Source organism: Geotrypetes seraphini, chromosome 5 (assembly GCF_902459505.1).
Source record: "Geotrypetes seraphini chromosome 5, aGeoSer1.1, whole genome shotgun sequence".
Taxonomy (NCBI): Eukaryota; Metazoa; Chordata; class Amphibia; order Gymnophiona; family Dermophiidae; genus Geotrypetes; species Geotrypetes seraphini.
The window spans coordinates 93152910-93180898 of NC_047088.1; the positions used below are offsets into that span (position 1 = coordinate 93152910).

General features: G+C 45.7%; 1 protein-coding gene across 5 annotated transcripts in view; it reads left to right on the plus strand.

Moving 5' to 3' along the window:
* The window catches only part of NFATC2IP (nuclear factor of activated T cells 2 interacting protein), a 93469-nt gene that overhangs the window by 63026 nt on the left and 2454 nt on the right, over window positions 1-27989 (plus strand). For all 5 annotated transcript variants that reach the window (XM_033946767.1, XM_033946763.1, XM_033946766.1 and 2 more), the window contains 3 exons: window positions 58-226; window positions 4675-4819; window positions 13705-13820. In XM_033946767.1, coding sequence (XP_033802658.1) covers window positions 58-226; window positions 4675-4819; window positions 13705-13820 — 430 coding nt within the window. The remainder of the gene's footprint in view (window positions 1-57; window positions 227-4674; window positions 4820-13704; window positions 13821-27989) is intronic.

Here is a 27989-nt window from a genome sequence, read left to right on the forward strand (position 1 = left end):
TGGATGAGAGCATTCCTATTCTTGAGAGCTGTGTCTTTTTTATTTTTTATTGCATAGGGCGGTGGATGAGACACTGAAGGATTTGGATAAATTCATGTTGCCATCTAAGCCATCCTCACAGGAGGAGAATGACAGTGATGTTGTCTTCGTTGACGCAAATGTATCACAAGAGATCACCATCAAAGTGCGCAGGAGGTCCAGTCTCTTTCGTATCAGCCTTCGGATGGTATGCTGACTACAAAATGATCCCTGTAGCTTGCATTTGTTTATCCATGTAACTGTGTATGTACACATAGAACTATGGTGTATTATGGGCAGATTGCTCCATTTGTGGGATTTATATATATATATATATATATATATATATATATATATATATATATGGACAGGGGGGAGGTAAAACAAAGGGAGAAGGGCTGCTGCTGCATAAGGAGAACTGTGAAGGGGTGGTGGTGGACACAGGGGAGGTAAAAGGAAGGGAGAATGGACAGGGGGAGCAGGCAAGGGGTGGTGATGGACAGCCAAGGAAAAAGAAAGACAGAAAGAAAGAAAGCGGCTAAGGAGAGAGAAAGAAAGAAATAAAGAGAGACACACACACATATATTCTAGCAACCGTTAATGTAACGGGCTATAAGACTAGTATATATATATATATATATATAATTTATATTTTATTGCAATTTATCATGATTCACAAGAATATTCTTGCGTAAGAAATACAGAAAGAAAAGTGTAAAAAAGGAAATATCAATTTTTAAACACAAGAAATATACTATCTTTCTTAGACCACAATAATAGGAAGGAGGCCCTGGTAAAGGGAAGAGAACCTCAATTTACATTGAAATAATAGTAGTAGAGTCGGTTGGTCCCACAATCTCAACGGCTGTACAAAAAGTATCTAATCAGTTCAAGTCACCAATTTCTTCAGATCCAGAAAAGTTCTCAGCTGCTCTGGTAAATAGAAAACATATTTCACTCCTAAATATTTAATAAGACACTTGCATGGATAAGCCAAAAGAAATGAAGCACCTAAAGTCATTGCTAAAAATAACTTCCTTCAGTCTTGTGTTTGTCGAGTCATATCTGAAATCATCCAAACCCTTTACTGTGGAATAATACAATCTAAATATGGCATTAAAATCTTGCTCAAATTAAGACAGCAAAAGCAGAGTGACACAAAAAGACCTGAAACTCAATTTTCTCTATCAATTGTTCAGAAATTATAATCTTGTTTTCATGTTCCTTAAATTCACTGCTGTCTCCTCCATGAATTTGTTCATAGAAACATGAAGGCAGACAAAGGCCAAATGGCCCAACCAGCCTGCCCATCAAGTCTGCCAAGTCAAATTATTTTATAAGAATTTATCCATTATCCCAGATTATACAAAGAAAATAGAATTTTATTGGATACTTGGAAAACATTAAGATTTGTTAGTAACTTAACAGCTATTCCTATTAATAAATCAACTAATCAATCCATATGGCTAAACTCCAAGATTCAAATTGGCGGATTCAAGGTCGTCTGGAAGCATTGGATAATTGCAAGAATTTGAACTTTAAATGATGTCATTTCTAATGGTAAACTGCTTGATTTTACACAATTGCAACATAAATTTGGGCTTCATAAATCACAATGTTTTCGTTGGTTGCAATTGATGCAGGCCATTCAGGCAGGGTTCCCTGAATGGAAAACTCTTAATACTCAGTTCAGTATGGAATTTCTATGTTTTCAGGCGGACTTTCTGGGTCACCAGGCCGCACAGTGGTATAAAACGATTAGTGATTTGATTTTTAAAAAAAAAACTAAAAATGGTCTTAGGGATATTTGGAGCATTGAGATTAAGCATCATATTTCAGCATCTCAATGGCCACAAATTTGGTCTTGGAGAATGAGATGTACAATGTCAGCGTCTATGAGACAAACTTGGTTGTTTTTGTTACATAGAGCTTTTTGGACCCCAGTTAGATTACAAAAATTAAATAGTTCCTTGTCTAATAGATGCTGGCATTGTAATCTGGATGTAGGGACTTTGGATTATCTTTTGTTTTACTGTCCCCATATTTTAGCCTTTTGGTACTCAATCTGGGATCAAGTAAATTGTTTATTGGAAAACCATGTAGCGTTATCTTATGATACTGTGATATTTGGAATGTCTATGAGAAAAAAGAGTCAGATATCATCTATCATCGTCTAACAATAAACTTTTAATGATCATGACTGGAGTTGCCATCCAACATATTACTAATAATTGGAAAGATTATAGGAGGCTTAATTTTAATTTTTGGTGGAATTCATTATGTCACATATATAGAATGGAAAGATCATTAGCGGTACAGAAGGGAAATTATAAAAATTTTATTAAAATATGGGAGCCATTAACATCTTTTTGTCATGATTAAATGCCATTTTTCTATTAATTATACACAATTTAGATAAGGCTGATATTCAGCTCTTAACTAGTTAACTGGCCAAATAAAAGTGCTTAAATACTGGCATTTTATCAATTAAATGTCAGCTGTCCATACATACTAAGTATTTAATGCTGATATTTGGTTATGACCCAGCACTGAGTATCCAGGAATAATTTTGCAGTGGTCTAATAAACACTGACTATATCAGGCTGAATATACCTCACTTTAGGGGGGGAGCAGCTAGAAAAGGAAAAGTGAGAATGCTAATGAAATAATCTTCAAAGTTTTAAAATCTAAACTTTTTGTAAAAGAAACAAGGACTATTCCCCCAATTAGCTGAAAAACTGTGTCTATGCAGCTGTCCTCTTCACAGCCAAACTTTAGCTAAATAGTTCAAAAAAACTTAAAACCAGGTCGGTAAATAATAGAAATGTAGAGCCATTTACTGAATCAGGGTGCTCAAGGTGATTTCTCACTCTGCTTCTCACAGTCATAGGCAAAAAAAACCCACCTGTATTAAATTATACTACTTTTTTTAACATAAAAACATAAGAATAGCCTTACTGTGTCAGACCAAAGATCCATCAAACTCAGTAGCCCATTCTCACAGTAGCTAATCCAGGTGAATAGTTAAGCTCTGAAACACATTGCCAGAGGTTGTGGTAAGAGCAGAGAGCGTAGCTGGTTTTAAGAAGGGTTTGGACAATTTCCTGGAGGAAAAGTCCATAGTCTGTTATTGAGAAAGACATGGGGAAAGCCACTGCTTGCCCTGGATCGGTAGCACGGAATGTTGCTACTCTTGGATTTTAGTCAGGTACTAGTGACCTGGATTGGCCACCGTGAGAACGGGCTACTGGGCTTGATGGACCATTGCTATGACTCAGTAAGGCTATTCTTATGTTCTTAGATCTGCCTGATATGGGATATTGACAGCAAGACAACTCTTTATTTACAGTTTTTTTATATTCTATAAAGTGTATAGAAGTATTTCATGACTGTGCACAATAACTGTATTTAAGAGTTACTATTTTGCAACATGTGCCTTTGTAGCATATTATGTGCAGAGTCCTGTTAATAGTAAATATTACACTGTCAGATATGAAATTAGATGTTGTTTGCATGCTTCTTTATTCTGAGCCTTGTTACTCTTTAATGTAGAACCTGGATTAGGTGGAAGATAACATAACATAACTTTATTTTTCTATACGCCTCAATCAAAAGAATTCTAGGCGGTTTACACAAAAGAGAAAAACTGGACAATCGGTGAAATACAAAATATTAATGGTAAAAATACAGCATATTAACTAAAAAGTCAATAAAAATATTTATGTTAATACAGTAAAATTATTATGTTAAGAATAAAACCTCAAATTAACAGATAAATTTATTAAACAATACTGTCTTAATTTCTTTTCGGAAGGCACCGTAAGACAGCATGGCTCCGTTAATGTAGTTACCCAACCAGGACTGTTGTTTGCTTGCTTGAAATGCGAATATCCTGTCTAAGAAAGACCTAAATTTACAGCCTAAAATCTTTGGGTATGCAAATAAAATTACAGTTCCTGGTTAACCTCACATGTAGCACGAAATTGGATAAAAGGTAGGTAGGAGCCAATCCCCAAACCAACTTAAAACAAAGGCATGAAAATTTAAATATTACTCGTGCTTCCACTGGTAGCCAGTGTAATAATCGTTAATAAGGACTGATATGTTCGCTTTTCTTCAGCCCAAATATCAGAGTCTCTACAGCCAAAATGTAAATTGAACTAAGGCTTGGGTTCTCAACTCAGTCCTTGGAACACACCAAGCCAGTCTGGTTTTCAAGATATCCACAATGAATATGCATGAGAGAAATTTGAATGCACTATCTCCATTTCATACAAATCTATCTTAAACATATCCATTGTGGGTATCCTAAAAATCTGACTGGCTTGAGAACCCCTGGACAAGAACTAGAGAATTATGAAGATCAGCAGTCTTTGAACTTACTAGATAGTTTCTTTGAGTTTAATGTATTGCAGTAGTAAAATAAATAATATTGTAACCATATAACATAGTTTATAGTTATTTATTAAATACAGGTTGTTCCCTTCACGAGGTGGGTTTATATATGGATTACCTCCTGAGATGCAATCCTAGAAATCTGATGGGTCCTCGTGTTTAGTAATTTTCTATACCTGTGGCATTGTTTTCCTTGCACTTAACCATATTTATTTTTCTCATACACACCAGTTGACTTTGAGTCCTTTCCTTCTCCTACAGTTTGACCCTTTGCAGAAGCTTGTGGATCAAATGGCTTTGAAGCTGCAAGTAGATCCTGGCCAGATCCTCCTCCTCCTAAGAGATGAGGAACTGCCTGTCAGCAAGAGCCCTCAAGCCCTGAAACTCACTGTGGCTGACATTATTGGTAAGATGTATTAATTATGATGATTCTCTCCCACTCAGAGCTCAGATGCTCAAACACCTGTACTATAATCCTCTACTGTGTCAACATTATTAAAAGGATTCAAATATAGGGCTGATTTTTTAAGGGGGAATGGTGGTGTTTACTATTTTACAAGACCTAATCGATTATTGAACTGCCAGCAGAGCTGACCTCCTTCAGCAGCAACATGTTGCTGCAACTACCAACAGCAGCATGCATGAAGCATTGTTCGGTAAATAGTGATTCTTGAAAGTATTCAGCTATATGTATACTCCACACCAGCTCCATTAGCCCTGGCTCTGATCCACATGGCTGTCTGCATTGTTAGCTATACCCCATCACAATTACTTGAGTTCTAAGTCTCTCCATATCTAACACTATGATGCTGTCATGTAGTCCCTTAGCACGATTTCTACTGCCCGTTCTAGTGCAAAAGAGACGCAGGGCTTTACAAGTGGATTTCTTCCCTTCACCTATGACAACTGCAGAAGGCATCATCTACATTGTTCAGTTCCACCACCTTGTGTCACTGGGCAGTGAGTGCCTCAGCTTCTCAGTTTTTCCTCCTGCAAGTGATTTGAGAAGGTGTCTTTCATCTGCTCCACACCGGATTTATTATTTTCAGGATTTTTATCTTGACTTTTGAGGCTTTCTGGTGCTACAGAGGTTCCCAGAAATCCTGGGACAGCTCTGCTGCCTGGGAGGAGATTCAGTCTCTGTGTTCGGAGGGGAGGGGGGAACCTTTTAATAGGGAATCTACCTAGCTGGTAGCTCAGGGAGTTCCCATGGGAGTACAGCTCACCCCTGATTTATCAGGTGCTGGAGCGCAGGCTGAGTGACCCTGTGTTGGTCCAGAGGGCTGAGGTAGGTGCCGACTGCATCCCCCCTCTGAAGATGCAGAGGAGCTAAAGGAATTGAGGGTTTCAGACACTTGGGGTCTGAGTAAAGGGCTGCCTGAAGAGACAAGCCCTTGGAGGAATTTGCAAGCTTGTCTGAGGCAGAAATATTCTTCATAATCCAGCTGCAGCGGGAACTAAATCAGACACAGCACTTTCCAGTTCTGTAAGTATAGTGCATTATTGTCTGTGGGAGACAGCGGGGATGGGGGAGGGGGTCCTGAAAATTGAATTTTGAGGGTATCTGGGGGAGCCATTCAGGAAGCCACTCAGCGCCGAGCTCTCGCTCTGTACCACTCAGCGACTGAAGCTGGAACTCAGGCAGCGATCAACTGGGTTAGCAGCCGGGCAGGAGTGTAGAAAGCTCGCTCCTGCCCACTACACCTCTGGACCACCAGGGATTTCAGCGGCAGAGGAGGTACGATGTACAGGGCAGGGAAGGGGGACAGGGTAGAGAGCCTTGGAGTGAGGGAAGGGAGCTGTGTGCAGTGCCTGACAGGGGATGGAGGGAAGAAGGCTGGGTGCAGAGCCTGACGGGAGGGAGAGGGCGCTGGGTGCAGGTCCTGGCAGGGCAGGGCACTTGAATATTAAGCCGCCCGACTTATATTCAAGTGAACCATTTTTCCTCCTTTTTGGGGGGAAAATGGGAGTCTCGATTTATATTCGGATCAACTTGTATTTGAATATATACAATATATATAATTATGACAAAATTTAGTGGGAAGCATGGAAAAATGTTGGTTGTTGGATAAAGTTTGCTTATATACAAGGATAGTAAAGAAGAAGTCAACACAACTCAGCTCGATAGGTGTTTTTTCAGTGGGGGGACTTCCTAGCTTACCGGCAGCTTCATCATTATATTTGATCTCTCCAACCCGCTGCACTGGCTTTCTCTGTCGAAGACAAGTTTGTGGAGCTTCTCGATCCCTATTTGGAGAATGGGTTTACGGTGTCTGGCCTTTATAAAGACTTTCATCGTCTTACGTTGCAAGTAAACCGCGATGCATTACACCAGCGTTGGTGTCAAGACCTTGGGATGTCACGCGCTGCTTTGGAGCTCTTATCTTTGTTAATGCGGACTTACGTGAATGTTAGTTTCAGGTGATGCATTGTGGGTATTTTACGCAGCGTGGGTATTTTCTGGCTATACGGCTTTGCCTTTATGTCCTAAATGCTCCCAACAGCCCCTCTCATTCTTCCATGCCTTTTGGTCCTGTGTGAAAATTAAACATTTTTGGAGACAAGATTTGTCTTATGTTGAAGAAGTTTTGGATTGTCCCCTTTCACTTTCTGTGGCTGGCCTCTTGCTTAATAAGTGTGAGGCCTTTCGTTTGCCTCGTAGTGGCCAGCGTCAGTTTATGAGGAGAATGGGCATCTTGGGAAAGAAGGTGATCCTTTCTGTTTGGATCAGTGACACCTTGCCATCCTTTTGGGCCTGGAGAAACCGCTTGCATGCTCTGCTGCTGATGGAATGGAGAGCGGCCTGTCACAGCCTTCGTCAAAAACGGCAATTTCTTCAGATTTGGTACCCCTATATCCAATCTTTGTCGCCGAGAGCACGGAGTAACATTTTGAACTCCTTTTAACCCTGTTTGAGCTGGGGCTCTGGATATAGTTGGCGTGGGGGAGTCCAGGATGTGTAAGAGGAATAATGCTTATTTTTATTATTTTCTCCTTTTTCTTGGTTTGTTGTGTAATGTTTAAGGGGGGGTTCTCTTTTTCTTCTTCATTACTGAAGTGGAGGGGCTAGAGATGGGGTTTCATTTTTCGGCAGTGGGCTATCAGAGTCCAAGCCCACTGCCATGTGGTTCATCTTGTGCTTATGGATTTGGGGTGTGTGTGTAGTCCAGAATGACTGGGCAAACTGAATGGTGTAATTGGTCTTTATCCCAGGACAAGCAGGCAGCATATTCTCTACATGTGGGTGACGGAGCCCCTTAGCAGACGCTTTCTCAAGCAGACTTGCTTGAAGACCTTCAAGCTTGCGATTGGACCATGCATGCGTGAGTGCCCCTCCCGCCCGACCTAGGGCATGCGTCTCCTCAGCGTGGCCTCAGTTCTATGTTTTCCGTGGATCCAGAAGCACTGCTCCCTTATTTCATTCAATCTCATTGTCCCTCTTGCACCGTGGCTTATTTGTTTTGTTTCGGGTGAGTCGCTGTGCTCGCGTCTTTATTTTATTTTCTTTCCTTGTCTTTTTGACCGGGTTAACCGGTCGTCTTTTTTCTTATGTCCCAGCCTCATTCCAGGTTTAAGAACTGCACTAGATGCAACTGGATGATCTCCATCATCGACCCCCATCGTTGGTGTGTGGAGTGCCTGGGTGCGGAGCACCGCGCTGAATCGTGCCCATCTTGTGTGACTCTGCAACCGCGGGCTCTTCGTCGGCAAGTGGCCAAGATTCGCTTACTTTTTGGCCCAATGGATCCTGCGGGACAGGCCTCGAGCTCGGCCTCGGCACCATCATTGGGTGCCTCGGCCTCGAAGTCCTCGGCCTCGAAGTCCCCCTCGACCTCAAAGGCTTCTGCCTCGGCTCCTCCTGCTACACCGGCCTCGGGTAAGTCTCCTCTTCCCTCCTCAGATGTGCCGGCAAAGAAGCCTCCATCAGAGTCTCATGCGAGTGCCGCCTCATCGGCATCTTCAAGACCTCATTCTAAGCGTGCCTCCTCACGTAGGTAATACTCTTCCTCGAGGACGCCCCCGAAGGAGCGCACTGCTGCACCTCTGACCCAACATCTTTTGGTCTCGGTGCCTATGTTTGAGGACATGCTTAAGGCTATCCTTACCTCGCAGCTTTCCTCGGTGGTGAATCAACTGGTCCCGACCTCGACGCCTCTGACCTCGGTCTCGACCCAGCCCCGGTCTAACCTGCCTGAACATCCTTCACTTGTGTCTCGGGGCCATGCCCGCAAGACTCGCAGGATTCCCTCGAGCGATTCATTGTCCCTGGAATCGGGGCCTGTGACTTTACGAGGGTTCATGACGGGGGGGCCTGCTTTTCACCCGCTACTTTGGCGAGGCGTGCCCCTTCTAAGAGGCTGCAGTCTTCTCCCCCCCTTCGGGGCAGGTCTCCGACCATGAAACCTTCCATGCACACCCTTGTCCTCGAGTTGGGACTCTAGTGTGCATTCCCCGCAGGGTCTGATGCCTGCCTCTCAGGGGTCTTCTTCGAGGCCGGTGGAGGATTTTTCCTTTGCCCCATCTTCCCCGAGGCTCCGCAAGCTGGTCCCTCGGACTCCGGGGTCCTCCCCAACCCACCTTCTGCGGGGTCATTCCTTGATGCCCCCGAGGCGATTTAGTCGAGCCTCCTCGATCTCCCATTCGCAGGACTCCGAGGCTCCGGCATGCTATTCGAGGGAAATTTCTCCATCTTTCTCTGCTGCCCCAAGATCTTGCTCAGGGTCTCCTCAGGAGGATGAGTCTTCTTCTCGAAACTCCTCCTTTACTCGTTTCATTTCTGACATGGGCAGGGTCTTGAACCTGGACCTCCAGTCTGAGTCCCATTATACCCAGGAATTCCTGGCAGAAATGGGTGTTGCTCATCTGCCTCATGAGGCACTGCGCTTGCCGTTGCACCAGGTTCTCCAGCAAACATTTCTCTGGACCCTGGAGACCCCTTATGCGGTCCCGGCTATTCCCTCCAAATTGGAGTCCCGTTACCAGACGATCCCAGTCAGGGGTTTTGAAACCTCTCAGCTTTCTCACTAATCCTTGGTGGTTGAATCTTCCTTGAAGAAATCCAACCCTTCGAAGGTGTACGTAGCCGTCCCTCCGGACCAGGTGGGCCGTACGATGGACAAGTTTGGTCGCCGTCTTTATCAAAACTCAATGATGGTGAACCATGTCCTCAACTATAACATTATCTTCATGTCCTATCTCCGGTTCTGTGTGGAAACCCTCCACTCGTTCCAGGCGGACGTGCCGGATTCTCGACGTCCGGAGTTTCGTCTCCTCGAGGAGATGCTCTCCCAGCTCTGCCTCTATATGTTTCAGGTGGCCTATGACACCTTTGAGTTGTCCTTGAGGGTCACGGCCTTTGCGATCGCCATGCATCGCCTCGCTTGGCTCAGGATTGTGGATATGGATCCGAATCTCCAGGATCGTCTAGCCAATCTCCCTTGCGTGAGTCATGAGCTATTTGATGATTCCATAGAGGCGGCCCTAAGCGCCTCTCGGACCACAAACGGTCCTTCGCCTCTCTGGTGAGACAAGCTGAAGACCCCTCCGACCTGACAATATAAAATTCCTCCCCAGAGGTATCCGCAGAAATCTACTCCTGCGTTCTCTCGGCCTTCTTCGAAGCAACAGCAGCAGCGTCAAGCTAAGGCCCAGTCCGGCAAAGCCTGGGCCATCTTTTTGACAATTCCAGTCTGAGCCTTTGGGCTCCCTTCCTACTGGAGACTTCTCCCCTCCCCATTGGGGGCCGTCTCCATCATTTCTATACCCAGTGGGAAAGTCTTACCACCGACAGTTGGGTGCTTTCCATCATTCGGGAGGGTACTCCCTTCACTTCAGTCATGTACCCCTGGACCTTCCTCCAAAAGAGTTTCCTTCTGCCCGGTCTCAGCTGCCTGTCTTTCTGCAGGAAGCTCGGGCCCTTTTTCGCCTTCAGGTGGTTGAGGAGGTTCCTCCGGACCAGTGGAATTGAGGATCTTATTCCCGGTACTTTCTGGTACCCAAGAAGACGGAGGATCTGCGTCCGATCCTGGACCTCTGTGCTCTGAACAAGTTTCTGGTCAGGGAACGGTTCAGAATGCTCACCCTTCCTATGTTGTACCCCCTCTTGGACGAGGGGGACTGGCTGTGCTCGCAGGACCTCAAAGAGGCGTACATGCACATTCCAATACACCCGACCTCTCGCCGGTATCTGAGATTCCGGGTGGGGGATCTCCATCTCCAGTATTGTGTTCTTCCCTTCGGCCTGGCGGCTTCTCCGAGGGTTTTCATGAAATGTCTAGTTGTGGTAGCTGCGGCACTGCGTTTCCCTACCTCGACGACTGGTTGATCAAAGCGTCCTCTCGCCATGAAGTTATGCGAGCGACGAATCAAACCATCTTGCTCCTTCAGAGTCTCGGCTTCGAGGTGAACTTCCCCAAGTCTCACCTCTATCCGTCCCAGTCTCTAGAGTTCATTGGAGCGGTCCTGGATACGGTTTGTCTCCACTCCTTGCCTCGGCCTCGTTAGGAGGCCCTTGTTCGTTTATGCCGGAGGGTGGCCCATCTGTCCTCAGCCCCGGCTTGGCTCCTGATGGTTTTACTAGGTCATATGGCCTCCACGGTTCACGTGACTCCTTTTGCCAGACTTCACCTCCGTATTCCTCAGTAGACTCTGGCGTCCCAATGGAACCATTGTCGTGACTCCTTTCTTGAAGAAGTCTCCCCGTTGGTGGATGCTGTCTTCCAATCTTTCCAGAGGTTTTCTGTTTCATGCTCCTCCTCTGCAGAAGGTCCTCACGACGGACTCGTCGGCCTATGCTTGGGGGGCTCATCTGGACGGTCTTCGCACTCAGGGTCTTTGGTCCAGTGCCGACCGCCTTTGTCACATCAATCTGCTGGAGCTTCGAGCGATTTTCCTCGCCCTGAAAGCTTTTTGTCACCTGCTTCACGACCGAGTGGTGCTGGTCCGCACAGACAACCAGGTCACCATGAATTATATCAACAAACAAGGGGGCACGGGGTCCCTGTCCCTGTGCCAAGAGGCAATGCGGTTCTGGGATTGGGCTATCCGCCGCAACATATTCCTTCGAGTGGTATACATTCAGGGCCAGCACAATTGTCTGGCGGACAAGTTGAGTCGTCTTTTGCAGCCTCACGAGTGGTCCATCCATTCCTCGACCCTGCATCAGGTGTTTGCTCATTGGGGGACTCTGAACGTCGATCTGTTCACGTCCCCCCTCAATCACAAGTTGCCCCGCTTCTGCTCCAGGGTTTACAGCCCTCTCAGGCTTGAGGCGGATGCTTTTCTGCTGGATTGGACAAACCTGTTTCTGTATGCGTTTCCTCCATTCCCTCTGATTCTGAAGACTCTCGTCAAGCTCAAGTCCACGAGTGCCACCATGATTCTGATAGCTCCTCGGTGGCCCCAACATCCGTGGTTCTCCCTTCTGTTGCAACTCGGTTCCAGGGAGCCTCTTCTTCTGCCTGTTTTTCCTTCTCTGCTTACACAGAGTCGAGGTTCTCTACTTCATCCCAACCTACAGTCTCTGCACTTAACGGCTTGGTTCCTCGAGACTTAATGTCCTCGTTCCAGTTCTCCCAGCCTGTGCTGGACGTCCTGGAGGCGTCTCGGAAGGAGTCCACTCGCCATTGTTACCATCAGAAGTGGACGCGCTTTTCTTCCTGGTGTGTTACTCGGCAGCAGGAACTACGTTCTGCCTCCATATCTGCTGTCCTAAATTATCTGTTACACTTGTCTAGCACTGGACTCAAATCCTCTTCGGTTCGAATCCACCTTAGTGCCATTGCTGCTTTTCATCAACCGGTTGATGAGAAACCTATCTCTGTTCATCCTGTGGTTTCCCGCTTCATGAAGGGCCTTTTCCACGTTCATCCGTCCCTTAAACCTCCTGTGGTTTGGGATCTTAACGTGGTCCTTGCTCGCTTGATGAAACCCCCGTTCGAGCCACTAGCGCGGGCTCACTTGAAGTATCTTACTTGGAAGGTTGTGTTTCTTATTGCCCTCACTTCTGCCCATCGGGTTAGTGAGCTTCAAGACTTGGTGGCGGACCCACCTTTCACTATTTTCCATCATGATAAGGTGGTTCTCCATACACATCCTAAGTTCTTGCCTAAAGTTGTTTCTGAGTTTCACATCAACCAATCCATTGTTCTTCCTGTGATTTTTCCCGAAGCCCCATTCTCACCCTGTAAGCATGCGCTGGCCTTCTACTTGAAGCGCACTGCTCCTTATCGTTCTGCTCCCCAGCTGTTCCTCTCTTTTGATCCTAATCACTTGGGTCACTCTGTTTCTAAGTGGACCATTTCTAACTGGTTGGCCGCTGGTATCTCTTTTTGTTACGCTCAGGCTGGTCTCTCCCTGCCGGGTCAAGTCACAGGCCACAAGGTCAGAGTGATGGCGGCGTCTGTTGCTTTCCTCCGCTCGACTCCGATTGAGGAAATCTGTAAGGCTGACACTTGGTCCTCGGTTCATACGTTTACCTCACACTACTGTCTGGATGCTTTCTCCAGGCGTGATGGCCATTTTGGCCAGTCCGTTTTGCAAAATCTGTTCTCCTAAATTGCCAACTCTCCCTCCATCCCATTCTGATTAGCTTGGAGGTCTCCCACATGTAGATAGTTTCTCGAGGGTGGAAGGGATCATGATTGGGCAGACTAGTTGGGCCGTTGGCCCTTTTCTGCCGTCATATTCTATGTTTCTATGTAGAGAATATGCTGCCTGCTTGTCCTGGGATAAAGCACAGTTACTTACCGTAACAGGTGTTATCCAGGGACAGCAGGCAGATATTCTTGCAACCCACCCACCTCCCCGTGGTTGGCTTCTTTGCTAGCTATCTGAACTGAGGCAACGCTGAGGAGACGCATGCCCTAGGTCGGGCGGGAGGGGCACTCGCGCATGCGCGGTCCAATCGCAAGCTTGAAGATCTTCAAGCAAGTCTGCTTGAGAAAATGTCCGCTAGGGGGCTCCGTCGGTGACGTCACCCACATGTAGAGAATATCTGCCTGCTGTCTTTGGATAACACTTATTACGATAAGTAACTGTGCTTTATCTGCCATCAACTACTGTGTTTCTCTGCCACAACCTTGAATCTGCCTGTGTCCAACATTACATGTAAGAGACACCCTTATAGCTCTGATTCTCAGGATTATTTAATTAATACAATCTCATCCCTTTGAATCCCAAAAGTATCAGTCTTTTCCCTCACTTTCTGCAGGTGACTCAGCTCTGACTGAGGATTAAAGTTAAGATTACTTAAGATTACTGAGTCAGTATTACTTCTCTGTCTCCTTCCAGATTGTGTGGTGATGTCAGGGTCCAAAGAACAGGAGAATGAATCAGCAGGAGAAAACATCTGTTTGCGAGTGCAGGGAAATGAGAAGCAATCACACCTCGCCCTTACCATCCACAGGGTAAGAATGCTTGGAGAGATCTGGCAATATTTAACTGATTGATTGATTGTTACTCATGCTCCCTCTGTTACCTCTCTCTGACTTTCAATGATCTCATAGTCCATCTCAGTTAATACTCTAAAAATCTTCCTTTTAGCAACATAGCACTCACTGTTTTCATTCTATTTCCAACTGCTCACTTTCTTTGGTTTTGTGTTCTTTCTCATCTACACATGTATGATCTGTTTTACTAGAATAGGCTGCTGTTGAAAGCTTACAAGATAAAACTGCTGTCAGCTTAGTATGTTAACTCAGCACTTTCCCCTCTTACTACCATAGGATCTGCTAATTAATCTGAAAAATAAAAGCAGTTCTAATCTGTTCCTCTCTCACAGTCTATAGTAAACCTACTACTTATCATTTCTATAGCGCTACTAGACATCCCTCACTATTTGGGATGGTGGTGAATAAATAACTGCATTTTGAGTTCTCTGTCCCTAGGAGAACCATAAGAACACAGTAAATACCATGCTGACTCAGATCAAAGGGGAGTGTGTGGCGCAGTGGTTAAAGCTACAGCCTCAGCACCCTGGGGTTGTGGGTTCAAACCCACGCTGCTCCTTGTGACCCTGGGCAAGTCACTTAATCCCCCCATTGTCCCAGGTACATTAGGTAGATTGTGAGTCTGCTGAGGCAGACAGGGAAAAATGCTTGAGTACCTGAATAAATTAATGTAAACCCGTTCTGAGCTCCCTTGGGAGAACGGTATAGAAAATTGAATAAATAAATCAATCAATCAAGTCCAGTATCCTGTTTTCCAGCATTGGCCAATTTCGGCAGCAAAAATTTAATGTTAAGAAATGCAAGGCCCTGCATTTGGGCTTCAAAAACCTTAGGGAATGGTACAGTTTAAGGGGTGAAGAACTTATGTGCATTGCAGAAGAGTGGGACTTGGGTGTGATTGTATGTGATGATCTTAAGGTGGCCAAACAGGTTGAAAAGGTGACGGCAAAAGTTAGAAGGATGCTGGGATGCATAGGGAAAGGTATGGCCAGTAGGAAAAAGGAGGTATTGATGCTCCTGTATAAGACTGTGGTGAGACCTCATTTAGAATATTGTGTACAATTCTGGAGGCCGCACCTTCAAAAAGATATAAAAAGGATGGCGTCGGTCTAGAGGAAGGCTACTAAAATGGTGCGTGGTCTTCATCATAAGGCGTATGAGGATAGACTTAAAGATCTCAATATGTGTACTTTAGAGGAAAGGCGGGAGAGGGGAGATATGATAAGAGACATTTAAATACCTACATCAGTGGTTCCCAACCTTGTCCTGGAGGAACACCAGGCCAATTGGGTTTTCAGGCTAGCCCTAATGAATATGCATGAAGCAAATTTGCATGCCTATCACTTCCATCATATGCAAATCTCTCTCATGCATATTCATTAGGGCTAGCCTGAAAACCCGATTGGCCTGGTGTTCCTCCAGGACAGGGTTGGGAATCACTGACCTACATGATGTAAATGCGCATGAGTCGAGTCTCTTTCATTTAAAGGAAGCTCTGGAATGAGAGGGCATAGGATGAAGTTAAGAGGTGATACACTCAGGAGTAATGTAAGAAAATACTTTTTTACAGAAAGGGTGGTAGATGCGTGGAACAGTCTCCCGGTAGAGGTGGTGGAGACAGAGACTGTGTCTGATTTCAAGAAAGCCTGGGATCTCGTAGAGAGAAGAAGATATAATGGTTACTGTGAATGGGCAGACTGGATGGGTCATTTGGCCTTTATCTGCCATCATGTTTTTATGTTTAGATTCCATGCTGCTCTCACCCAATGGATTTCCCTAAGTCTGCTTTAATATGGACTTTTCCTCCCAAAATTTTTCCATAGCTTTTTCTTAAACCCAGCTATGCTAGCCCCTTTTACTACATCCTCCAGCAATGATACAACAGAGCTTAATTTTGTATTGAGTTGAAAAATACTACTGTTTTTTTCTGATTTCATTTTAAATACATTACTTAGTAATTTCATGAAGTGCCCCTTAGTCTTTGTATGTTTTGAAAGAGTAAACAACTGATTGTGTCAACTCATTTCAGTTTATTTAGGATTGTATAAACTTCTATCATATCTCCCCTCAGCAGTCTCTTCTTCAAAATGAAGAGTCCTAAACTCTTTAGGCCTTCACCATAGGAGAGTCATTCCATCTCCTTTATCATTTTGGTTGCCCTTTTCTTTACCTTTGTAATACTGCTATATATTTTTTGAGATGTGGTAACCAGAATCACTCTCAAGATGCGGACATACTAAGGAACAATATAAAGTTATTATGATATTCTTTAAATCCCCATTCCTTTCTTAATAATTCTTAACATTCTGGTCTTTTTGTGGCTACTGCCAAACAGTGAATAGAGGTTTTCAGTGTATTGTCCACAATGGCCCCTCGATCCTTTTCTTGGGTGGTGACTCCTAATATCAATCTAACATCTTGCAGCTATAGTTTGGGTTGTTCATCCGTATGCCCATCACTTTGTACTTGTTCACATTAAATTTCATCCACCATTTGGATACTCGGTCTGTTTAGCAAGGTCCTGCTGCAGTTTCTCACAATCCATTTCTGATTTAACAACTTTGAAAAGTTTGGTGTCATCTGCAAATTTGTTCACTTCACGTATTCCTACTATCTCCAGATCATTTGTAAATATATACTTTATTTATTAAGCTTCCTAATGCTGCCTTTTGACAATATAAACCAAAGTGTTGTACAATATAATATTGGAGAGAGAGGAATAACAGATAACTCCAGTATACCAGGTAGAAAAGTGAGCCATAATCTTATCTATGACTTAGCAACTGCAGGGTTATGAAATTGTTGAAGGCTAAGTTGAAGAAATAAGTCTAGACTTAAATTTCCTGTAGGAAAACGTCATCTGCAGAATGGTCAGGAGGGAATTCCAATGAAAGAGCGCAAGATAAGTTGCAGCATATTTGGTGAATTCAAGATAATCTTGGGATACTGAGGGAAAACAATAACATAAAGAGTTGCCATACTGGGACAGACCAAAGGTCCATCGTCCAATATCCTGTTTCCAAAAGTAGCCAATCCAGATCACGAGTACTTGCAAGATCCAAAAAGAGTAAAAAGAATTATATGCTGATTATCCTATAAATAAGCAGTAGATTTTCCCAAGTCCATCTTTGTTTGTTTGTTTATTTATTTGGTTTTATATCCTGTCCTCGCAGGGGAGCTCAGAACGGGTTACAAGTTTACATACATATTGAAGTGTTTTTATACAAGGTGTTGTAAACCTGGCATGGCAGGACATTGTCTGACAGGGATGGCAAAACAGTCAACAAAGCATGGCCAAACACAACATAATAAGATATGGTAAGACATAACATGATATGGTAAGACATAACATGATGTACATTGTGTTAAAAGCATGGTTAACATAGCTGGCTCTAGTTTGATCAGATTTTTTACACCCTGAGGCAGCAGACTCGTGAAACGCTAGCCACCGTCTGTGTACCGATCAGCAGAACTAAACTAAACTAAGCCTTAGGTTTATATACCGCATCTTCTCCACTGAAGTGGAGCTTGACACGGTTTACAGAGTTTTAAAAATATGGGAAGAGAGAAGAGAAAGAGTTTACAAAGCATAAAAAGAGGAGATGTAATCAGGAGAAGAGATTATTATATGCTAGAGAAAAGCCAGGTTTTCAGTTGTTTTCGGAATAGTTGGAGGGAGTCCAGGTTCCGCAGCGGGACAGTGAGGTCGTTTCAGAGGCCGGTGATTTTGGAGAGGAGGGATCTACCCAGTTTACCTGCGTGGAGGATGCCGTGTAGAGAGGGGAAGGATAGTTTATGTCTGTGGGCAGATCTGGTGGTAGTTGGTGTCGGGGCGAGGAAGGATAGAGGGATTAGGGGCGGAAGGATGCCGTGAATGATCTTGAAAGCCAGGCAGGAGCATTTGAAATGAATTCTGGAAAGTACTGGGAGCCAGTGAAGATTGGTAAGTAGAGGGGAGACGTGGTCATATTTGCGTTTAGCAAAAATCAGCTTAGCCGCAGTGTTCTGGATAAGCTGGAGTCTGCGAAGACTTTTTTTCGTTAGGCCTAAGTAGATGGCGTTACAATAATCGAGTTTGGATAGGATGATGGATTGTACAAGGATGGTGAAATGCTTTTGGTGAAAATAGGATCTAACTTTCCTCAGCATGTGGAGGCTGAAAAAACAAGATTTTGCCAGGGAATTCAGGTGATCGTTGAGGGAAAGGGAGGAGTCGATAGTGATGCCAAGGACCTTGCTTGAGAACTCAAGGTGTAGAGCAGGGCCTGTGGGTAGGGTGAAGAGGGCGGGCAGGTGAGCTAATTTTGGGCCGAGCCAGAGTAATTTTGTTTTTGATTCATTTAATTTCATCTGAACTGAGAGGGACCAGGCGTGAAGTCTCATTATGCATGATGTGATGTTCTCTTGGAGGTTTGTAAGGTTTGGATCTGTTTCGAGGAGGATGAGGATATCGTCTGCCTATGTGTAAATTGTTTCAAGGGGGGATAGTTTAAGGAGCTTCAGGGAGGTCATATATATGTTGAAGAGAATAGGGGATAGGGGAGAGCCCTGTGGAACACCACAGGATGGTGTCCATGAAGCGGATTTGGAGCTGTTTGTGTTGACAATGTAGGAACGATCGCGAAGGAAGTTTGAGAACCACTTTAGGACAGAAGAGTCTATCCCAATCTCGGAAAGTTGGTAGATTAGTATGTCGTGATGCACGACGTCGAAAGCCGCGGAGAGATCAAACTGTAGGAGAACAGAAAATTTGTTTCGGCCGTGTAGTTGTTGCACCTTTGAGATTAGGGAAACTAGGAGGGACTCGGTGCTGAAATTGGGCCTAAATCCGTATTGGTAGTGTTGGAGAATGGAGAATCTCTCTAGGTAAGAGGAGAGCTGAGTGGCGACTATGGTTTCTAGAAGTTTTGTTAAAAGAGGGATGTTTGATATGGGGCGATAGTTCGATGGTGAGGAAGGGTCAAGATCGGGTTTTTTCAGAAGAGGGGATAAGGCAATGTGTCCCATTTTGGTGGAGAACAGGCCCGATAGTAAGACTTTGTTTATGAGGTTAGTAAGGGAAGAGATGGCCTGTGTAGGGATTTTTTCGTAAAGGTAGGATGGGAAGGGATCTAGGATGCACTTGCAGGATTTAAGTTTGAGGCAAAGTTTAGAGATCTGGGTCTCGGATACAAGTTCGAATGTAGTCCATGATCTGTCGGCAGGGATAGCGTCGGAGTCTTTAGGGGGGAGAGAGTTGTAGGAGATAGCTGAGGGAAACGAGCTCTTTATGGTAGTGATCTTCTCGTTGAAAAATTTGGCTAGGTCATTTGGAGATGGGAGGGGGGGGAGGGGGCGGAGTCATTTTTAGAAGTTAGGTTCCGCCAGATGTGGAACAGTGTACTGTTTTGGTTTTTTGACCTGGAGATTTTGTCTCCATAGTAATTCTTCCTAGCTTTTTTTAGTACGGAGTTGTAGGATTTGATGTTTTCTCTCCAAGATTGCTTATCTAGGGGGGATTTTGTTTTTTTCCATCTCCGTTCCAGGGCCCGACATTTCTGTTTTAATTTTCAGTGGTAAGGGAGGTACCAGGGAGCCTTGTGAGAATAGGAGATGGGTTTAGTGGTTAGAGGGGCAAGGGCACGGTACATGGATTCGGAAAGAGTCACCCAGTTGTGCCAGATTGAGTCAGGGTTCGTGTGAGTGGGAAGGGAGGGAGTTTATTGAGAAACTGGGACCAGAATAGTTCATTTGAGATCTTTTTGCGGTAGGTGATGGAGTTTGTGGCACGGGTTGGGGTATCAAGGGCTGACATGAAGACAGAGAGGCAGAAAGAGCCTAGGAGGTGATCCGACCAGGGGACATGTTCCCAACGGATCGTATCTGTGGAAGTTTTATGCTCATTCAGGTCAAGAAAGCTAATGATGTCAATGGAGTGCCCCTTTTCATGGGTAGAGGTGGGCGGGGAAGCAGTGAAGCGTAAGGAGGTGAGGAAGTCTTTGAACTCAGTTGAGTCATTGTTGGTGTTGTCGTCTAGGTGAAGGTTTATGTCACCTATGATCAGTAGTCTTTGGAATTTTAGATAGGCCTTTGTTATGGTCTCAAGAACAAAATCAGAGGATTTATTCCAGGGGTTGGGTGGGCGGTAAAGTAGCAGGATGCCTAATGGGTGGGAGCGAAGTTTGTCGTTTATTGAGGCTAGCATGAATTCCAGGGAGGGGTGACTACCCTTTTCTAAGACCTCAACATTAAAGAATGATTTGTAGAGAAGGGCTAGACCTCCTCTTTTTCAATTTAATCTAGGAGAGAAAAGACCGTGGTAGCCTGGGGGACAGAGTTCATTTTGTGTGAGTAAGTCATCTTTTTCGATCCATGATTCAGTGATGCACAAAAAACCCGGATCAAAATCCTCAAGTAAATCTTTTACTATTTGGGTCTTATTTCTGACGGACCTGGCATTACAATAGAGAGTAGGGACTGGGGTGAGAGAGTCAGAGGTAAGGATGGGCAGGTTTGCTGGGGGAACAGGTTTTAGGGAGGAGAGGTTTGCACCTCGATGCTTTTTGAAATGATGGGGTCTGGAGGATACTAGCATGGGAATTCTGAGCCCAGGACAGATGTTGTTGGGGAATGTAGCATTGGGAGAGTTTGGGAAGAGGTTTTTGGGAGAGGGAAGTGTTTGAGGGAGCAGAGAAGGAGGATAAGAGGCCAGAGTGAAGGAATTCGGGGGCAGAGCAGGGCTCCCACGCTGCCCGAAGTCACTGGGCCAAAGAGAGGAGCAGCCCCGAAGGCAGGGAGCTGCTTCTGAGGACAGCGATGAGAGTCTCTGGACTTCAGGGGCCGAGCAACGGCTCCCACGCGGCCCGAAGTGACGGTTGGAGTGAGGAGCAGCACCCGATGGCAGAGGTGCTGCTCTCGAAGAAAACTCGGTCCAGCAGGGGAATTCGGGGGCGGAGCAGGGTTCCCTCGCTGCCCGAAGTCACCGGGCCGAAGAGAGGAGCAGCCCCGAAGACAGGGAGCTGCTTCTGAGGAGAGCGATGAGAGTCTCTGGGCTTCGGGGCGGAGCAACGGCTCCCACGTGGCCCGAAGTGGCGGTTGGAGTGAGGAGCAGCACCCGATGGCAGAGGTGCTACTCTCAAAGAAAGCTCGGTCCAGCAGGGGAATTCGGGGGCGGAGCAGGGCTCCCACGCTGCCCGAAGTCACCAGGCCGAAGAGAGGAGCAGCCCCGAAGACAGGGAGCTGCTTTCTGAGGAGAACGATGAGAGTCTCTGGGCTTCGGGGGCGGAGCAACGGCTCCCACGCGGCCCGAAGTGGCGGTTGGAGTGAGGAGCAGCACCCGATGGCAGAGGTGCTGCTCTTGAAGAAAACTCAGTCCAGCAGGGGAATTCGGGGCGGAGCAGGGCTCCCACGCTACCCGAAGTCACCGGGCCGAAGAGAGGAGCAACCCCGAAGGCAGGGAGCTGCTTCTGAGGAGAGCGATGAGAGTCTCTGGGCTTCGGGGCGGAGCAACTCTCCCCAGGAACTCCTGCTGGTGGCTGGAGGGGGTCCGGTAAAGGCTGTGCGCCATTGGTGCTTTAGATTTTTTTAATTCGGGTCCCCCGCTGGTCTGGGAGAGGGGCGGAGCAAGATAAGTTGAAAGTTTATTTCTTCTATCACCTTGCACAAATAGCCCTGCTTAAGGTTTTTACACTTTGGGAGTGCAATGGAGGTTTTTTGCCAGTGAGGTTATCACCCAACCACGTTGGACCACCTTTTCTTCCATTTTTTGAGACACATCCTATTTAAACTAAAGCAGCACTGTTTATGTTTTATATGACATTCTTTGATTCTTTCTTGTGAAAGTGTATTTTGGAACATTATTGAGTTTTCACATATCCAAGTTTATCTTGCTATAACATAGCTTGTCAAACATAGTATTATATATATACACCCGCATAGCTTGGCATATCTAGTATTATATATACAAAACATGGCATGGGAAACATAGCATGATAGATATAGTATACAAGTATGGCTAACCTAGAATGACATGACAGTATGGTATGTTACAAGGTAGAACCTAGTGTAGTAGACGTGGGATGGCAAACATTGTGTAGTGAGCAAAGCATGAGAATGTAGCACAGTAGACATAGGGCTAGCAACTCGATCACTGTTGGCTGATTCTCCTGCAGCGATTGATGCGCTATCAAGTTTGCATACAAATGCAACCAATCAATCTTGCGCAGAGCCCTAACAGGGACAGGGGTTGTGTGTGTGTTACACATGCACAATCTGCCATGCAGAACACCCCCCATGGCATGCCCCCCAAAAAAAAATCTCCCAAAAATGGCAGGAGGGATGCTCACTCTTTCCTGCCACTGGATGCTCTTCCTCCCCCTGCCCGAACCTTCCTTTAAAACGTTGGAAGCAGGAAGCCTGCTCTCTGGCTCATGCTTCAGGCTTGCCTGTCTAAATGATGGCCCTTCCCCTCCCCGGTGCATCATGTAATGCACGGGGAGGGGTCAAAGTCCTGATTGGTTCAGACTCCTAAGGCCCCTCCAAGGCGTCTGAGTCGATCAGGCCTTAAGCACCTCCCTCTGTATCCAGGATACTGAGGGAGGAGCCTAAGGCCATGATTGGCCTTTTTTTGTTGGCCAGCCGGAGGCATGCTTACTCCCTCCGGCCAGCAGACCGCCTCCACAGAATGGCGGGCCTTCCCCTTCCCAGTGCCTAGTGGGATGCACCAGGCAGGGGCCTAAGGCCCTGATTGGCCCAGGCACTTAAGGCCCCTCCCATAGGAGAGGCATTAGGCACCTAGGCCAACCAGAATCTTAGGCCTCTCTCCCAGTGCATTCTGGGAAGCACTGGGAGCGGTCTAAGATTCCAATTGGTCAGATCCCTTAGGCCATACCCCATGGGATGGGAAGACTATATGGTCTTTATCTGCCTTCATTTTGTTCTGTTTCTATGACTGAACACCAACTGTTTTACCTTGGTAGAAGGATCGCCAATGAGCCAGGATGACAAGAGTAAGGCTGGGGAATGACAACATCAGATTTTAAAAGCACTAGTAAAGATCCTTGGGGCATTCTACCGTTCATCTCTCTCTTATTAATCATTTAGCCCTACTCTTTGTTTTCCATCTTTTAACCAGCTTCCAGTCCACATTTGAATATTGACTTTTTAATTTCCTCGGGAGTCTGTCATGGGGGACTTTTATTTAATGCTTTAAGAATTTTTTTTTTTTAAATCCAGATACATTATATTAATTGGTTCGCCTATACAGTATTCACATTTATTCGTGCTTTCAAAAAATTAGCAGATTGGTGAGGCAAGCTATCTCTTGGCTAAGTCCATATTGGCTTTGCTCTATTAAACCATGACTAATGACTATCTGTATATTCAGTAATTTCTTCTATGTAATAAGAACATAAGAAGTGCCATCTCCGGAACAGACCCTAGGTCCATCAAGTTTGGCAATCCGCAAACGCGGAGGCCCCGCCAGGTGTACCCTGGCATAGTTTTAGTCCCCATATCACTCTAAGCTTCTCATAAGGAGATGTGCATCTAGCTTACCCTTACCTATGTCACTTTATGCCACTCATAAGGAGATGTAATATACCAGCAGACTAATGTAAACTAGTTCATCAATTTTACAAATTCTTTAGGGCTTCAGACATGTTCGCTGATGGCATGTCTGAAGCCCTAAAGAATTTGTAAAATTGATGAACTAGTTTACATTAGTCTGCTGGTATATTATGTTAAACATGGACTAATGCTAAGGAAGTGACTGGACATTTACTCATAAGGAGATGTACATAAGAACATAAGCGTTGCCTCTGCCGGGTCAGACCAGGGGTCCATCGTGCCCCCCAGGTCCATGACCTGAAAGTGTTCCCTACCTAACCTAAAATATCCATACCCTATTCGCTCAATGTCCTGTAAGGTAAACCTCTATCTGTACCCTGTTATCCCCTTCGCTTCCAGGAAGTCATCCAGTCCCTTTTTGAACCCCAGAATTGTACTCTGTCTTATCACCTCTCCGGGAAGCGCGTTCCAGGTGTCCACCACCCTCTGAGTGAAGAAGAACCTCCTTGCATTCGTTATGAATCTGTCTCCTCTCAGTTTTTCTGAATGACCTCTTGTTTTAGTTGTCCCTGCTAGTCTCCACCTTCTCTATGCCTTTCATGATTTTATAAGTTTCTATCATGTCCCCTCTCAGTCTCCGCTTCTCCAGGGTAAAGAGCCCCAGCCTGTCTAACCGTTCGGCATATGAAAGGTTCTCCATACCCTTTATCATCCTCGTTGCCCTCCTCTGGACCCTCTCGAGTATTGCCATGTCCTTCTTGAGGTATGGCGACCAGTATTGGACGCAGTATTCCAGATGTGGGCGCACCATTGCTCGATACAGTGGCAAGATAACTTCTTTTGTTCTGGTAGTGATACCTTTTTTGATAATGCCCAACATTCTGTTCGCTTTTTTTTGAGGCCGCTGCACATTGTGCCGCCGGCTTCATTGTGTTATCCACCAATACCCCCAGATCTTTTTCTTGGCTGCCTTCCCCGAGTACCCTCCCTCCCATCGTATAGCTGTACATGGAGTTCCCCTTCCCTATGTGCAAGACCTTACATTTCTCCACATTGAAGCTCATCTGCCATTTTTTTGCCCACTCACTCAGTTTGTTCAGGTTGCTCTGCAGTTCTTTGCATTCCTCAACAGTTCTGGCCCTGCTGGAGAGTTTTGTGTCATCCGCGAACTTGATAACTTTGCACTTTGTCCCCGTTTCTAGATCATTAATAAATATATTGAACAGCAATGGTCCCAGCACTGACCCTTGCGGAACACCACTTGTGACCCCTATCCAGTCAGAGTAGTGCCCCTTTACTCCTACCCTCTGTTTCCTGTCCGCCAGCCAATTTTTGATCCATCTGTACACGTCCCCTTCCACTCCGTGACTCCACAGTTTCTTCAGTAAGCGTTCATGGGGCACCTTGTCAAAGGCTTTTTGGAAATCTAGATATATAATGTCTACTGGGTCACCTTGGTCCAATTGCTTACTTATCCCCTCAAAGAAATGCAGTAGATTTGTCTGGCATGATCGGCCTTTACAGAAACCATGCTGGCTCGATCTCATCAGATTATTTTTTTCTATATGCTCATTGATACCTTCCCTGATCATTGATTCGACCATCTTCCCCGGAACAGAGGTTAAGCTCACCGGTCTGTAGTTTCCCGGGTCGCCTCTCGATCCTTTTTTGAAGATCGGTGTAACATTCGCTATCTTCCAATCCTCCGGGATTACCCCTGTTCTCAAGGACAGGTTGCAAATATGCTGCAGTAACTCTGCTGTTTCATCTCTGAGCTCTTTCAGTATTCTCGGGTGGATCCCGTCTGGGCCCGGAGCTTTGTCCGTTCTTAATCTATCTATCTGCCTGAGAACGTCTTCGAGGCTTACCTCCATGCATGATAATTTCCCCCTTGATCTCCCCTGAAGATTTTTTCCGGTTCTGGCACACTGGATGTGTCCTCTATTGTAAAGACCGACGAGAAGAACTTGTTTAGTCTACCAGCCACCTCTTTTTCCTCTTTCACCACTCCCTTCCGGTCACCCTCATCCAGGGGCCCCACCTCCTCCCTCGCTGGCTGTTTCCCTTTCACATATCGGAAAAATGGTTTGAAATTTCTTGCTTCCTTGGCTAGTCTCTCCTCATACTCTTTCTTGGCTTTCCTGACTACTTGGTGACATTCTTTTTGATGCTTCCTGTGCTCTCTCCAATTTCCTTCGGTTTTGTCTTTTTTCCACTTCCGAAATGATTTTTTCTTGTCTCCTATCACTTTCTTTACTTCACTGGTTATCCATGCAGGGTCCTTTGTCTGATTCTTCTTGGAACCTTTCCTAAATCTTGGTATATATAGGTTTTGTGCCTTGTTTACTGTGTCCTTGAATAGGGACCAGGCTTGCTCCACAGTCCGAGTTTCCTTGGAGCTGTTTCTGAGCTTCTTTCTCACCATTTGTCTCATGGCATCATAGTTCCCTTTCTTGAAGTTAAATGTTGTTGCCTTGGTTCTCTTTCCCATAGGTAGTCCTACTTGCACTTTGAACTGAATCATGTTGTGGTCACTGGTTCCTAGTGGTCCTATGATCTCCACATCCTTCGCGGGGCCTTTCAGCCCATTGAGGATCAGATCCAGAGTCGCTGATCCTCTCGTTGGTGCCTCGACTAGTTGTTCCATGAAGCAGTCCTGGACTGCTTCCAGGAACTCCGTTTCCCTTGCACATTTTGAATTTCCAAGACACCAGTCTATCCCAGGATAGTTGAAATCTCCCATAACTATGGTGTTTGGGTTCTTGCATTCCCTTCTCAGCTCGGCTACCATTTCTGTATCTTCAGCTTCAGTTTGCCCAGGTGGACGGTAGAACAGTCCCATCTTTATCTCGGATCCGTTGCTTCCTGGTACTTTGATCCACAATGACTCCAGTTGGGCATTTGTCTCTGCTGTGTCCACAGTGGTTGAGTGAATGGTATCCCTTATGTATAGTGCTATTCCTCCCCCCTTCTGGTAAGTCCTGTCTTTTCGGTAGAGTTTGTATCCTGGCAGTACTATGTCCCATTTGTTTTCCTCGTTCCACCATGTTTCTGTGATCCCTATGATGTCTAGTCTCTCATTATTGGCCATGACTTCTAATTCCCCCATTTTGTTCTTTAGGCTCCTTGCATTAGTATACATGCAGTTCAAGTCCTGGCATTTTCCCTTCCTTTCTATTTTCCCTTGCATTTCATGCTTCATTCTGTCCCCTTCCTGGCCTGCCAACTCCTGAGTATTGTCTCTTTTGTCCTCTCTTTGTGGTAGATTCCTATTGCCTTCCCCTTGTGGCATGTTCCTATTGTCCTCCTCTTGTTCTTTCTCATCATCCAGTCCCGTTTTGACTTCCCCTTCCAGTATGTTCATCCTTTCCCCCTCTCGCTTCATCTGACTCCCTTGTTTGTTCATAGTCTGTTGCTTGCCACTTGGGTCTTCCCCAAAATCTTTCCCCTCACTGGGTACTGTTTCCTGAATCGTCGATACCAGGTCGACTGTCGGCTTTCCCCTACTACTTAGTTTAAAGCTTGCTCTATCACTCTTCTGAAGTTATTTGCTAGTTGTCTAGTTCCCGCCTTGCTCAGGTGTAGACCATCCTTCTTGAAAAGCTTGTTCTTTCCCCAGAACGTTGTCCAGTTCCTCATGAAGAGAAATCCCTCTTCCTCACACCATTTTCTCATCCATGCATTAATTGATTGTAGCTCCGTCTGCCTCTTCGTTTCTGCCCTTGGTACTGGCAGGATCTCTGAGAAGGCTATCCTCTGGGTCCTCATCTTCAGTTTCCTTCCTAAGATCTTGAATTGTTCAGTCAGTGCATTCTTGCTGTAGTCCCTCCTGGTGACATCGTTCGTCCTGACGTGGACTATCACTGCTGTCTCTTCCGTCTCTGCTCCTTCCAGGATTCTCTCAATCTTGTCAACGATGTCCTTTGTTCTTGCTCCTGGGAGACAGGTCACTAGCCTATCCTCTCTCCCTCCTGCTATGTGACTGTCAACGTGCCTCAGGATTGAGTCTCCCACCAGGATTGCAGATTTCCCTTCTTTCAGCCTCCGTGTCGGTCGCAGGTCTGTGTCCTTGGTGTTCTTCGTTTCTTCCAGCAAGGTTCCTCCATGGGTATCCTCTACCTTGGTGTCAGATGTTTCTTGTCCTCTGCTCTGTGTGTCTTCCTCATTTCCATGCTCCTGTTCTTCCACTCTCCTGTAGGCATCCTCGATGAACCTCTCGAGCTCCCTGACTTGTTCCTCGATGCACCCCTCTCGCATGGGGTCTTCGGCTGTCTGGAAGGGGGCTTCGGAGATGTAGAGTCCCTCCAGCTCCTGGATCCTGAGCTTCAGTCAACTGACTTCGCTCTTCAAGCTCTCCAGTTCCTGGCATCGTCCGCACACATATGACTGCTGCCCGGAGGGGAGGTAGTCATACATGTGGCAGTCCGTGCAGTACACTGGGAAGCTCATCCTTCGGGTTCCTTCCACTTCCATATTTGTCCGCTCTCTAGGAGTACATCTAACTTACCCTTAAATCCTAGAACGGTGGGAGAGCATTCCAGGTGTCCACCACTCGTTGCGTGAAGCAGAACTTCCTGATAT